The sequence below is a fragment of the Paramisgurnus dabryanus genome, chromosome 7, assembly GCF_030506205.2.
Source record: "Paramisgurnus dabryanus chromosome 7, PD_genome_1.1, whole genome shotgun sequence".
NCBI classification, from domain to species: Eukaryota; Metazoa; Chordata; class Actinopteri; order Cypriniformes; family Cobitidae; genus Paramisgurnus; species Paramisgurnus dabryanus.
The window spans coordinates 17,162,032-17,176,298 of NC_133343.1; the positions used below are offsets into that span (position 1 = coordinate 17,162,032).

Genomic DNA, 14,267 nt, shown 5'->3' on the forward strand with positions numbered 1-14,267 from the left:
CTGCAGCCCATGCGCATTTCCCTTATTTTGGAATTAAACATGATGGACTTACCTGCAAGTGATGCACGGGCATCATCCCGCAGTTTCATCTTTTTTCTTTTTTCCGATCCTGACCCCTGCTGTCTTTTCGGGCCATTTCCAAAAGTTGCCTACTGTCTGGCCGTTTCTCAATCCGAAAGCTGCAACCTGCGCGAGGTCTCATATGCAGGCTGCATACGTCATCAAGCCTGGTTTATTTTAGTTAACTGAACATTACATTAGCAAGTCATAAGCATATTTAAACAATTTACGATTAACTAAGAATAATAGTCAACTTCATAATCGTTAATATTACGAAATAAGAACGTTTTGATGATGTATGCAGCCTAGAAATGCGACCTCTGGAGGCTGCAGCCTTCAGATTGAGAAACGGTCTCTGTCAAACTTCGTCAGGCGCCCGCGCGATCAACCGGCACGGACCATCAAAGGCTGGGGGGCATACTTTCTATACTAGCGCAATTAAATTATCTCGTCCCCCCTTTTTTGTAACATTTACATGGATAAAAAGTGCCTAATAATATTTCTATAGGCTAATGAAATTCTATCAGCATTATAATTTTTTCTTCATTAGGCTATTGTTTTGGTGCCCTCTCAGCACCTGGTGCCCTACGCACAGCGCGTGATGCGCGTTATGGGAGCGGCGGGGCTGATTCTGCCACAACGAAAGGTAGCCTACTTCATCCTCACAGGTGTGAAAATGCTTACGTCAGAATTCGTCAAGTCGTACAGTAAAATCTTGTCGTGTGTGACTGCGTCCGAATTATTTTCGTATAAACTCACTCGTGTAGTGTGCGAGAGCTGATTTCTGTAAATGAGAAGTAATTAAGGGGGTGCACCCATAGTATATATAGTTAATTGTATTTTCATTGTTGTTTACTATTTTTTGTGATTGAGGAAAGAAAAAGAAAGGTTTCTCAATACTCAAAGTAAAATAATTAATCAACTTACCTTCTGTCTCTGCTTGTTGCTCACTATCACTGCTACCTCCTCCTTCGAACCGTGCACCCTTCTGATCTTATTATTATGCCTGGTCCATAAGTGAGTTAATACCCGCTACATAAAGAAAGTACACTTTCATGGCAATATTTCTAAACACATTTAATAAATGGTCATTAGACTGATGTGACCTACCAAAGGATTTGTTAATTTAAAGTTCATTCAGTTCTTTTTTAGTTGTCTGTTAAAATGTTAAAAAATAATATCTTTGAGTTTATTTTTTTCTGAGGGATATAAGGCATAAAAAAAATACGTTTGGTTCTGGTTGGTTGTCAGTTTAGGTCATGGGTCGGTAGGGAATTTATTTTTTATTTTTTCCAGTGGCAGCAAGGGATAGGTAGGAAATTGTTAAATATTTTAACTGAATAGCGGATATATTTGAGGTGACATATTGCGTGTTTGTCTCACGCAGCGCAGAGCCACGCCTCCACGGATTAACTATTTTTAATAGTGTGTGTGTGTGAGAGAGAGAGAGAGAGAGAGAGAGAGAGAGAGAGAGAGAGAGAGAGAGAGAGAGAGAGAGAGATAGAGAGAGAGCGCGAGCGAGAGAGAGAGAGAGAGAGAGAGAGCAGGAACAGTAAATGCAGCTGAACGAATACATGTTTTAAAGTAAAAAAAATAAATGAATAACGAAACGCAATATGTGGAGGCCGTTGTTGAATCTGTCTAACTAGAATTAAGCTAACTTATGTGTGGGAAACACTGTATGATATGAAAAATATCTTACGTGAGCCTGTGGTTAAAGTATAAAAGTGGAACTCTTTAACAAATGTCATAATCAATTTTTCAAAGTTACTAGCCACTCAGCATTTTCACTGGCCAAATTTTTGTTGCTGGTAAAATAAATTTTATATGATTAAACTTTACTTTGGCATCCTAAAATGACTTTAATTCGAGCAAATTTACTTGCTAAATTAGATGCAGACTGAATTTCAAATGCAGTCTGACTACCCGAATTAAGACAACATTTATTAGCTGGTATATAGCTAATATATCAATAGATCATATCATATATTTAGGTGTATGAAAAACATGCTAGTAAGTAAGGCATAAATAGATTTACTTTGAATGAATATATTAAAACTAGAGCAGGGGTGTAGAAGAAACACTAATTTTAAACTGAGAAGATAAACACAAAACCCATCGACAACCACTTTAAATATTTATTAACAACAGCAGTAAATACTGTCAAGATATGTACATTAATTTTACTGTCAGCTATTATGCAGATGTATTTTATAAGCTAAATGGTTTCTGATAAAAGTGATTTAAGACTTTTAATGACAAATGTCGTGAGGGCATTATTGTTACATTAAAATGATGCGCGAACCTCTCATCTGGCGCGTTTCTTTTGATTTCGTGTGCATTCAGGTATGCGCTGAATTTCTCTTCGCTCTTGCACTGACAGTGTGCACGCAATTTATATCTCTTCAATCACTTCCATGCAATTGTTTTATCTTTCCCGAAGTCTGTATGCGCTCAGACTGCGTCCTCTTGTGCATTCGCAAATCCATCAGCTCTCGCGCGCTCTCTGGAAGGTGACGCTTTGGTCCGCAATGCTCCGCTGATCGCGTGCGCGTCTCTCAACAGATCTCTGCGTAGCGCTGGGTGCAGAGTGCTCATGGGAGTTGTAGTTTCCCACTGTTGCATTGCGTATTGTTTATCATTTCGCATAACTTTTAAGAAAACTACAACCCGCCTTACGGCCGAAATCTTACCCGCGTTTGGCGGGTGTTAATGTCAAGCCCTGGTCATAATACCATAAATTCAAATATTATAATTCACTTACTGCCAGCTAAAATTAGCATGGGTTTGTGCTCTCTGAAAGAGAGGGGGCAAAAGATCACGTTGCTGTGCACGAAACAGCATCTCGAATGCACACTTTGTAAGTGACGACAACGATCTGTGAACTATTGTGTTAACGACCGTGTAGCTGCTTTGTTTGTTGCTGGAGGACGCGTGCTTTACAAAAACGGTGCTGTACTAAAAGGTAAATTATAGTTCGCCTCAAAGTTTTTTTATTTGTGTATTTCTTTAATGTGTATTATTTCTTCCCCAAGCTCATAAAATAAATTTGGGTCACACATAAATTGGCAGGGTCGGTCGGAAACCGGAACCAAACAATTTTTTTTTATGCCTAATTATTCAATATTGATAGTTTGATTCCAATTTAACAATATTAAAATGAGTTTTTTTTTGTTTGGACATATACAACTCATAATTAATTTATAAAATGTACTTTTTCAAAACAAAAAATCTGATTCACAATTATTTGACTACCAAACTGTTTTATTGTCAGTGTAAGCATTGTGGTTTTTGTTTGTTTGCAATGCATTAAACTGAAATGAATACATATTTTATTAACTAGATTTGTTTTTCAGTATTTTGAGAAGTACATAACCATATTTCACATTCAATAGAAGTAGTTAAAGTACATACTGTAGAAAGATGCATTGAAATCACTTAACTGCACTGAAATCCCAGTTCAACTGATTGAATTTAATTTTATATATTTGAATTTATTTGGCAAAGTTGTATTTGAAACATTACATTTAATTAATAATTTAATTAGTAATTAAATGTACTGTTAATATACATTAACTTATTTTTAATTTCACATTAATTGCTTAACAGTAGATTGAACAGTGCACTTTAAGTATATTTTAAAAACACTAGAAGCAAGTATGAAAGTAGATATAAAGTTGTAATAAAGTACCAATTAAGTTGTTCCAAAAAATCACTCTTAATGGCAACTTATTACATTTTATTTCAACTTAATATATGATATATTTGAAATTAATTGCATTTAATGTGCATTCAGTGCACTGAAACCATTGCATTCAATTCACACTTAAGATTATTGTTAACAGACATTAAAGTGCATTTTAAATAACATTAATTGCATGTAATTATATTGTGTAGTGCACTTTAAGTATATTGTAAAAACACTAGAAGCAAGTATGAAAGTAGATATAAAGTTGTAATAAAGTACCAATTAAGTTGTTCCAAAAAATCACTCTTAACTCTTTCCCCGCCATTGACGAGATATCTCGTCAATTAAGAGAAAACGCTTCCCCGCCAATGACGAGATTTTCAGTCTTGCCGCAATACCGCTATTCTGCAACTTTTTAAAACCGGAAGTATTGCCCTATGGCAAGCTGCTGCATGTCCGTGTCTGTTTTAAAGATCGCTCTGAATGGGATCTCTATGAAAAGTCCGTCATAAAAATGGAATTATCTATGCTTTTTGCTCCAAATATGGTGTTTTTGCAAAAACCTACCCATATTCAAAAGCTGATTGCAAAAGAACCACTAAAGGTAGGATGAAACGTTTTTTTTTTTGTTTGAAAGCAGAGGGTCTGTTCTTTCATTTGGTATATTGTATGTTTATATATTTAAAGAAAAACATTTTCTGGAAGGCATTAAACTTTGGTGAAAATCATGAAAAACGCTTGCGCTGGCTGGCAACTTTTTTTTAAAAACGCTGGCGGTGAAAGAGTTAATGGCAACTTATTACATTTTATTTCAACTTAATATATGATATATTTGAAATTAATTACACTTAATGTGCATTCAGTGCGCCGAAAAGATTGCATTTAATTCACACTTAAGTGTATATACTTAAAGTGTATTATTTATGTAATAAGTACACTTTATAAGTACACTTAAGCACACTTATTTTTCACAAGGGAAAGCTCTTACCAGAGTTTCATAACTTAGTTCATAACTAAGATTCAGATTAAATTAAGAGTTTACTGGGGGAAGACAGACACCCATCAGCTGCTGCTAAATTAATTTATCACTTACACACCATCAGAAATAATCTTCAGCCCTGATCTTGTACAGTACTTTTATTTTACCTCTCATGTGCCTCCGTAAATGTACATTTGTATACTTCAAATGTTTATATTTCAAAGTCTATATTGTAAATATCCTCTGATTCTATTTTTTTATTTGCAGTAGTACTTCATCCATCACCCAGCACCTTAGCTTAATTGCACCTTAATGTTTGTTACTATTGTGTTATTGTATGTTTCTTGTTTTATGTATAATGCTTTGGCAATATTGTAAGTGACACAATCATGCCAATAAAGTTCTTTAAATTGAAATTGAATTGAGAGAGAGAGAGAGAGAGAGAGAGAGAGAGAGAACAAAAAACACAGAGAACAGACAAAACAACAAAACCGGTAACAGATAGGGCTGTGACGGTCATTATATAACCGTGAGACCGACGGTTATAGTTGAACACCGTCATTAGAACTCTATAACCGCCAAAACCGTGTTATTAAAATATTTAAAAAAAAAACAATTTTATCATAAAGAATTTTTAAATACTATTTAAAACAATTGTTAACAGTCTGTGTTATACGCCCCACCATGTTCTCACGCAGTGAAAAATACAGAGCGGAGCAGACACTGACAACGCGCGACATACAGGACAGACCAAGTTACTTTTCGGTTACTTTTGAGATTAAACATAATAAACAAAGTCTCACCTTTCAAATCATCTCTTCCTTCTAGTTAATTTATAGCATCAAATAAACATGAATGACCATAAGAAGGAATGTTGTTTTAACCGCGGAAAGGCGTCAGTACACTCCTCTTTTCAAGTTCAAATCCTCCCATGCTAATCTACTAACTCTCCTGAAAGCAGATTCACTGCTTGTCTTGCTGTTAATTTTAAATAAACGTAGAGTAAGTACCTAATCAGTGTCTTGTTTATTCAAACGCCGGTTTACTTCGCAAGTGTGAGCACTGAACAGCGCGGACTGTATGTGGAGAGCGTTTGCCGCGCGTGGCCATTGTCGGCTGTGTTTGCAGCGCATACTGTGCAGTTTAATAAGAGTATAAAAATCTCAAGTTCATATTACTTTACTTTACATGCATTTATGAGCAAAACCTCTTCAAGACGCTTTTTAACCCACATTCTGGTCAATGTAATGACAGATATAGACACAATTAAATCTGTTTCTCTGAAGATTATCAAAATAGATGAGAGAGGATTCATTTATGCTGAGCAGAGAGTGACAGCGCAGTCTTCTGTCAACAGTGTGTTTTTAAATATTTCATTGCTTTCTGTTAAATTGCTTAAAGTCATTACTGTTAAAAACACACTTGGCATCACATTCATGATTTTATGGTAAAATGACACTTTCGCGTCAATCCACAAGCATTTATTCGAGCAAAACGCCCCCCACAGACGGTTATGTTACGAACCGTCACATTTGACTCACGTCATCACCAATTCTGAAACCGGCACACCCCTAGTAACAGATACAAAATGTGCAGGGCAGTGGGCCTCCAGGAATGGAGTTGAGAACCACTGTGTTAGATGATATCTTATGCTGTTGTTTTTGAGCTGGTGGTGTGTTTAATCTCACTTAGATGTATGTTTGTTTCTTCAGTGGTTCCGCAGTGCAGTGATTAAAGAAAACGCAATGCCTGAGGATCTCATGACCCTCCTGTTCTCTAACATCGACCCCATCTATGAGTTTCATAGAGGCTTCCTCAAAGAGATTGAACAAAGGCTTGCTCTATGGTATTAACCCATCTTATTTAGCATGCAACATTATTAAAAATTCTTGGTTTAACGGGTTCTTTAAAGAAGTTTTAAAGGGGGAATAAGTAATTTTGTTACACTGGCTGTTATAGCAGTGGTTTTGGACTGGATAGTTAGTTGTCTAAACCTTTGATGGTTTTTACCTGTTTGCAGGGAGGGGGGATCCAATGCTCACTTAAAAGGAGATTGTCAGCGAATTGGAGATGTAATGCTTCGTAACATGTGTGCCCTGAAGGTGAGGTCGTTCATTGTACAAAAATAGCACAGCTCAAAAAATTTAATGTGTTAGAATTTATAGGGGAATTTCACAATACTGAGTGATATGTGAAGTTTTAGCTCAAAAAAAAAAAAAACCCCACAGATAATTTATTTTAACATAGTACAATTGCCACTTGTGTAGGTGTGATTAAAAATGTGCTGTTTTTGGTGTCCTTTCAAATGCAAATGAGCTGCTGAAATGTAAATACAGATCTCAATGATGGTGGTTTGTTGTCTCTCTCTCTCTCTCTCTCTCTCTCTCTCTCTCTCTCTCTCTCTCTCTGCACTAAATGGCAGTGCAGTGGTTGGATATTGCAGATTAAGGGGCAGTACTATTATAATAAGGTCCCCCTTTGACATCACAAGGGGAGCCACATTTCAATGACCTATTTTTTCACATGCTTGCAGAGACTGGTTTACCAAAACTAAGTTACTGGTTTGATCTTTTTCACATTTTCTAAGTTGATAGAAACGCTGAGGGAATTATAGCTCTTAAACATTTAAAAAGTCAGATTTTTATGATATGTCCTTATTAATTACAGTTTTTGTATATTATGTTTTTGAAAGTCCAATATATGACATGGCATTGTTACCTTCATATCCACAGGAGTTCACAGGCTATTTGCAAAAGCATGATGAGGTGTTAACCGAGCTTGAGAAGGCAACGAAGGGCGTGAAAAAACTAGAGACTGTGTATAAAGAGTTTGAGCTGAAGAAAGTTTGCTACCTGCCTCTTAACACCTTCCTCTTGAAGCCCATCCACAGACTCATGCACTACAAACTTATACTGGAGCGCCTGTGTAAGCATTATGCCCCCCAGCACGCAGACTATGACAACTGCAAAGGTGAGCTATTTCAAAAACAAAGTTTAGCTGCTCCTAACTAAACCTAAAGTGATTAGAGCATGAACTTTTCTTAAAGATGCCAATGAACTTGCATGTGTTCCATTGACTGTGATTGTCTGCAGAGGCCCTTAAGGAGGTTGCAAAAATTGCAACTCCGTTACAGAGCAGTCTGATTCGACTGGAGAACTTCCAGAAGCTAACAGAACTTCAGAGGGATTTAATAGGCATTGAGAACCTTACAGCTCCAGGAAGAGTAAGTTCATCTTGCTTACAGATGAAGTCAGTTTTGGTTGGTTATGGTTGATGGATGGTAGTAGTGTAGTGGTCAGGGTTTTTAGCCAGTATCACTAGGGTTGCACAGTGTACCATAATGGTGCTTTGGTAGTATCGCAATGTAAAAGCCTTAGATAATGTTGAAACCAAAATGGTACGAGAGTTCACGTCAAACCAAGACTGGTCCTCATACTCATCAATTCATACTTGTCATTCATACTTGTCAAAAGCGCAGGGTGTGACGATCTTAGCTTATTTCAGTTAACGAAGTAACAGGAAAAAACGGTACCTCTCCTTCTTCTCATACAGTTTACACTGTACACCGATTGACAATTTTTCGTTTTTAATTACATACTTTAAAAGTAGACATTCCAAGCATTATGTGTTGTGGTTTTCCTTTTCCTCAAATGAAACAATCTTCAGTCTTAGGTTTTGATTTCAAAGATGGACTTTATTGTTAGCGAAATAAAGCCGTGAGGAGATCTTGCAAGATCCACTAAAGTTTTACTGTACCACCAGTGGTATATATATATATATATATATATATATGGTGGCTACCCCACTCCCATAAATGTGAACTCCATACATTGGTCTAATATTCAGAAACATATGGTTTGTATCATATAGAAAACATATGGCATCACTTTGTCAAGATTACAGTACGTCCTTTGTCTAGGCCTTCAGCATGTATAGATTCTCACCTTGTACTTTTTGAACAAACTGCAATGCATGCTGGTAAAGTTCTTACACACACACACTGGTAAACTTAGTGATACATAAAACTGGTTCTATTCATATAGAAAACATAATGGTAAAGTAAGATTATACTTAATTCCTTTATATTCGGTTTAAAACAAACTTCATCATAATCCCCGCTCTGAGGCTTATTTAGTTTATTTATTTTAATCCGAAGTGCCGTTTCATAATTCAGTGTCTCAGTTATCACTATATATCGTGGTTAAAGAAAACCACTATACATTACCAATTCCTAAATTATGCCACTGCATTTCGAACGTCTCGGTTACATATGTAACCCTCGTTCCCTGAAGGAAGGGAACGGAGACGTCACGTCGTGACCGACGAATTGGGAACCGCTTCGCGGGTGACCTGTCTGCTTCGAGAAACCTTTAAAACGCCAATGAACTTGACATGCAGATAATTGCATCTGCCGGCGCCGCCCCGCCACACAGGTATTTAATGAGCGGCAGGTGCAGTTATCAAATCAGCTATTTTTTGCTGAGAAAGCTGGCCAGAAAAAGAAAAAATGTCCGGCCGATATCAGCAGTGGAACAGCAAACTGTGGCGACGGGACGTGACGTCTCCGTTCCCTTCCTTCAGGGAACGAGGGTTACATCTGTAACCGAGACGTTCCCTTTCAGTCGGTCACGACAACGTCACGTCGTGACCGACGAATTGGGAATCCCTACCAAAGCGCCACTGAAGCTGACCCTTCCAGTGCCTGCGTAAACCCTCCGACTCTCCTCTTTAAGGGAACGGAAATGGGGTTGAAGCAGAGGCCAGTCACAACGTGTTCCTTAACCCACGTTAGTGACTAGGCGAACTGGGAAGCGAACTCGTCAGGCGGGACTAAGATCGCTGCGGAAAGAAAACCCTCTAGGGGTCTACCACTAAGGTGATAGATAAAAAGACACGAGGTCTATATAAACAATACTCTCTCTTAGTACACTAGAGAGGCGCGGAATGAACTCCGCTAAGGGAAATGTGGTAAATCAGAACTTTCCACGGAAATACTCACAAAGAAACCACTAGGGGGCGCAATGTGGGCGCTAGCCTCACCCAGGTTCTTAAGGATACATCTAGTGAGAGGCTGGCAGCCGATGCTCCGCAACATCGGCCACCAAGCAGTGGAGGAGACAAAAAACAGTTTTTTGTAACGTTTTTGCCTTAACTGCCTTCCATAATGGTGCGGTCGTGCAGCACCGAAAAGAAAGGCACCAAGCCGACACAGGAGCCGTTCCTCGATGTTCTCACTGATCTGAGAGAACTCGAGAGGATACCGGCTCAACACGAACACTGTAAAATCTAGTGAACGTATTAGGTGTCGCCCAGCCAGCAGCTCTACAAATATCTGCAAGTGAGGAACCACGAGCCAAAGCCCAAGATGAAGCCACGCTTCTGGTTGAATAGGCTCTCAAACCAAAGGGGCAAGGAATGCCCTGTTTCTCATACGCCAGGGCGATTGTGTCTACAATCCAATGAGACATCCTCTGTTTAGTGACAGCTTTCCCTTTCTGCTGACCACCATAGCAGACAAAGAGCTGCTCTGAGGTCCGAAAGCTTTGAGTACGATCCACATACACACGTAGTGCACGAACAGGACATAACAAAGCCATGGCTGGGTCTGCCTCCTCCGAAGGCAGCGCTTGTAAATTCACCACCTGATCTCTAAAGGGAGTGGTGGGAATTTTAGGCACGTAGCCCGGCCGGGGTCTCAGTGTAACGCTGGATTCAGCCGGCCCGAACTGAAGGCACGAATCGTTGACCGAAAATGCATGAAGATCCCCTACCCTTTTAATAGAAGCCAATGCGAGGAGCGTCAAAGTTTTCATAGTGAGAAACTTGACGCTCACCGTCAGCAGAGGCTCGAAAGGGCAGTGCTGAAGGGCTTTCAGCACCATGGACAAGTCCCACGGAGGAATAGAGGGAGGGCGTGAAGGATTCAGCCTCCGCACCTCTTAAAAACCTAATGACCAGATCGTGCTGACCTACAGATCTACCGTCTATGGGTGCGTGATGCGCGGATATTGCCGCGATATCTACTTTAATAGTAGATGGTGACAGCCTCTTCTCCAAGCGGTGCTGGAGATATGAAAGCACAATACTGATCGAGCATTCTCGGGGGTCCTCTCGTTGAGAGGTACACCACACAACAAACAGGTTCCATTTCAGCGCGAGCGCCGTCTACGAGACAGGCGTATACGCTGAAATGGAACCTGTTTGTTGTGTGGTGTACCTCTCAACGAGAGGACCCCCGAGAATGCTCGATCAGTATTGTGCTGGCAGCGATGGTGTTAGATACCGCCTGGGGTAAATCACCTAAAACCTCCGGGTAAATCACCTAAAACCTCCGCGCCCCGTCCAGAGACCACACATGGAGGTTCCACAGATCGGGACGGGGGTGCCATAATGTGCCCCCTTCTTGAGACAGAAGGTCCCTCCACAGGGGAATCCTCCAGGGAGGGGCTGTCGCGAGGAGAGTGAGGTCTGGAAACCAACTCCTGGTGGCCCAATATGGAGCAACTAAAATAATTTTCTCCTCGTCCTCCCTGACTTTGCACAATGTTTGCGCAATGAGGCTCACTGGGGGAAATGCGTATTTGCGAAGACCTCTCGGCCAGCTGTGTGCCAATGCATCCACGCCAAGTGTTCCCTCGTTCAGTGAATAAAATAGGCGACAGTGGGTTGTTTCTGGAGATGCAAACAGATCTATCTGCGCTCTGCCGAAACGTCTCCAAATCAGCTGGACCGACTGAGGGTGGAGTCGCCACTCGCTGGGGCGCGCTGCTCGAGAAAGCGCATCTGCCGCTGCGTTGAGCGACCCCGGGATGTGAATGGCACGAAGAGACCTCAGATTCTTCTGACTCCAAAAGAGGAGATGGCGGGCGAGATGCGACATGTGACGAGAGCGCACTCCGCCTTGGCGATTGATATACGCAACAGTCGCAATGTTGTCTGTGCGAACTAATACATCTTTGCCTCTCAACTCGCTGCTGAAGCGGACAAGCGCAAGATATACAGCCCACAGTTCTCAGCAATTTATGTGCCGAGAAAAGAGATCTTCTGTGTAGGGCACAGTTTGCTCTTTTCTCGGTTGACCTGAAGACCGAGACGGGCGAGGTGTTTGAGCACCCAATCCAGATGGGTGCAAAGCATCTGACGCGACTGTGCTATAATAAGCCAATCGTCGAGATATGCCAGGATGCGAACACCGCTCTCTCTGAGGGGCTTTAAAGCCCCCCTCTGCGACTTTCGTGAAGACGCGGGGAGAGAGAGAGAGCCCGAACGGTAAGACTTTGTACTGATATGCCTGACCCTTGAACGTAAAGCGGAGAAACGGCCTGTGTCGGGGAAGTATTGAGACATGAAAGTACGCATCCTTCAGGTCGATGGCTGCAAACCAATCCTGTGGGCGAATGCATTGAAATATGCTTTTCTGCGTAAGCATTTTGAACGGCATCTTGTGAAGTGCTTGATTCAGAATGCGCAGATCCAGGATCAGTCGCAACCCGCCGCTTTTCTTGGGTACAATAAAGTAAGGGCTGTAAAACCCTGACCTCATCTCGGCTGGAGGAACCGGCTCGATCGCATCCTTCGCCAATAAGACGGCAATCTCTGCACGTAGTACGTGCGCATCGACGGGTTTCACTAAAGTGAAACGAATGCTCGTAAATTTGGGAGGTCGCCGGGCGAATTGTATCGCATAGCCGAGACGGATTGTGCGTAAAAGCCAACGCGACGGACTGGGAAGTTGCTGCCAAGCTTCCAGATACCGAGCGAGGGGAATTAACGGCACAATCGTACCCGCGGCGAGCGGAACAGGGGTGCTCGATGAAGCGCTCTCTTGGGCTGCGTTGATATGTGTATTGTGTAAATGAGCACTCCAGACTCCGCTGATAGACGGCTGCGCGGGGAAGACTGATGAAGATGTCTCGGTGCGCTCGACATATCCGCTGGCGAAATAGGAGAGGGAGGACGTAAGGTTATGAGCCCATCCGTCACCCCCAACTGCCTCTGAAGACCTGGAGGAGGAAGAGGAATTCGCTCTTTTTGTGGTTTTGTGGGTGCCGGCTGAAAAGCCGGCGGAACGGAAATGAAAGAAAACCAAGGATTCCCCACCCGGTCCTCCTCCGGGGGGGGGAGTGGTGCGTTCACCATCTCCCGAAGAGCGATCCCCTCCACCTCCAGGTCGCCCGTCTCAGGGCCGCTTGGATTTACGCTTTCCACCAGGCTTAGCGGGCTGAGAGGGCGGGGCGGGCTGCTGACGGCCGGTTCCTCGATTCCTAGGAGGGCCATGATGAGGAACGGAGGCGGCCGCCGCTGCAGGACGCCCTCAGCGAGGGGCAGACTGAGGTGCCGACGTCGACGGGGCAGGTGTTGGTCTCTTCCGACGCGGCATGATGTTTGCAAGAGCCTCAGTCTGCTTCTGGGTGGTTGAGACTTGTTGTGCGAAGTCCTCAACAGCCTCGCCGAACAGGCCAGTCTGGGACACTGGAGCATTCAAGAGCTGGGTTTTGTCTGCATCTCTCATGTCCGCCAGACACAGCCAGAGGTGGCGCTCCTGGACCACCAAGGTGGACATAGCACGACCGACGGCTTGTGCGGTGGTCTTAGTCGCACGTAGCGCCAGATCCGTAGCCGCACGAAGGTCTTTAAAGGCCGCCGAATCATGACCTCCCTCGTGCAGGTCCTTCAGAGCCTTAGCCTGATGAACCTGCAACAAAGCCATGGCATGTATGCAGGGAGCTACACTGCGACCAAAATGGTCGCATATGCGACCTTTTGAACTGCCGTTGCGACCCTAATTTTTAATGGGTCGCAAATGTGCTACCTAATGTTTTAGACAATATGCTATGATTTACTATGAGCATTTATTAAAACAGAAATGTGGATCTTAAGAATACGTTTTATAACGTGCTCTGAGCCATCAACACGTTGGCTTCATTTTGCGTGAAAGCACGTCGTGTCTCTCCCTATCAGTGTGCGCAGTGTCTTCCTTGTTTCTGAACTTGAGCAGAGGTCTTTCTTCACTGAGGACGCGGGACTCGTATGGTTCCGGGTTTATATTTTAAATGGTCTGTCGGGTCCGGTTAGGTCCTAGTTTAATTACTTTGGGTCCCAAGTCTGATTAATGTTGTGTTTATAACCCGAGTCGATCGGAAAACGTCCATGAGCGCTACCGCGCTAAAGCTCGAGTGCAGTTTCAGCGTGCCTCTGGTTTCTATGGCGATGGTTCTTGTTACGACCACGCGCTGCTTTTTCTTTCTCACATTTTTTTAATAATCTTATTATTAATTAACCATATATTTTCTAAAACCATATCCATATTAAGTTTGGACAGAGATTGTAGCAAAAAGCAATGCTAATGTCAAGCCAATTGCACTGAACGAGCAAAGCAATGTAAAGTCTGTCACCGGGACAGCAAGTAGACTTTTAAATCTGAAATAATGAGTGGATTAAGCTTTTTAAATCGGCAAGAGAGAAATAGAAAGATAGAGCAGAAGCAGTAAAAGTGCCTTTCTAATAGAAATTATAACCATTATAACATCAGTCACATTT

General features: G+C 42.0%; 1 protein-coding gene across 1 annotated transcript in view; it reads left to right on the top strand.

Moving 5' to 3' along the window:
* Positions 1-14,267, top strand: part of farp2 (FERM, RhoGEF and pleckstrin domain protein 2) — an 870,640-nt gene that overhangs the window by 546,575 nt on the left and 309,798 nt on the right. The window contains 4 exon segments of the mRNA XM_065266701.2: positions 6,440-6,573; positions 6,748-6,829; positions 7,460-7,697; positions 7,820-7,950. Coding sequence (XP_065122773.2) covers positions 6,440-6,573; positions 6,748-6,829; positions 7,460-7,697; positions 7,820-7,950 — 585 coding nt within the window.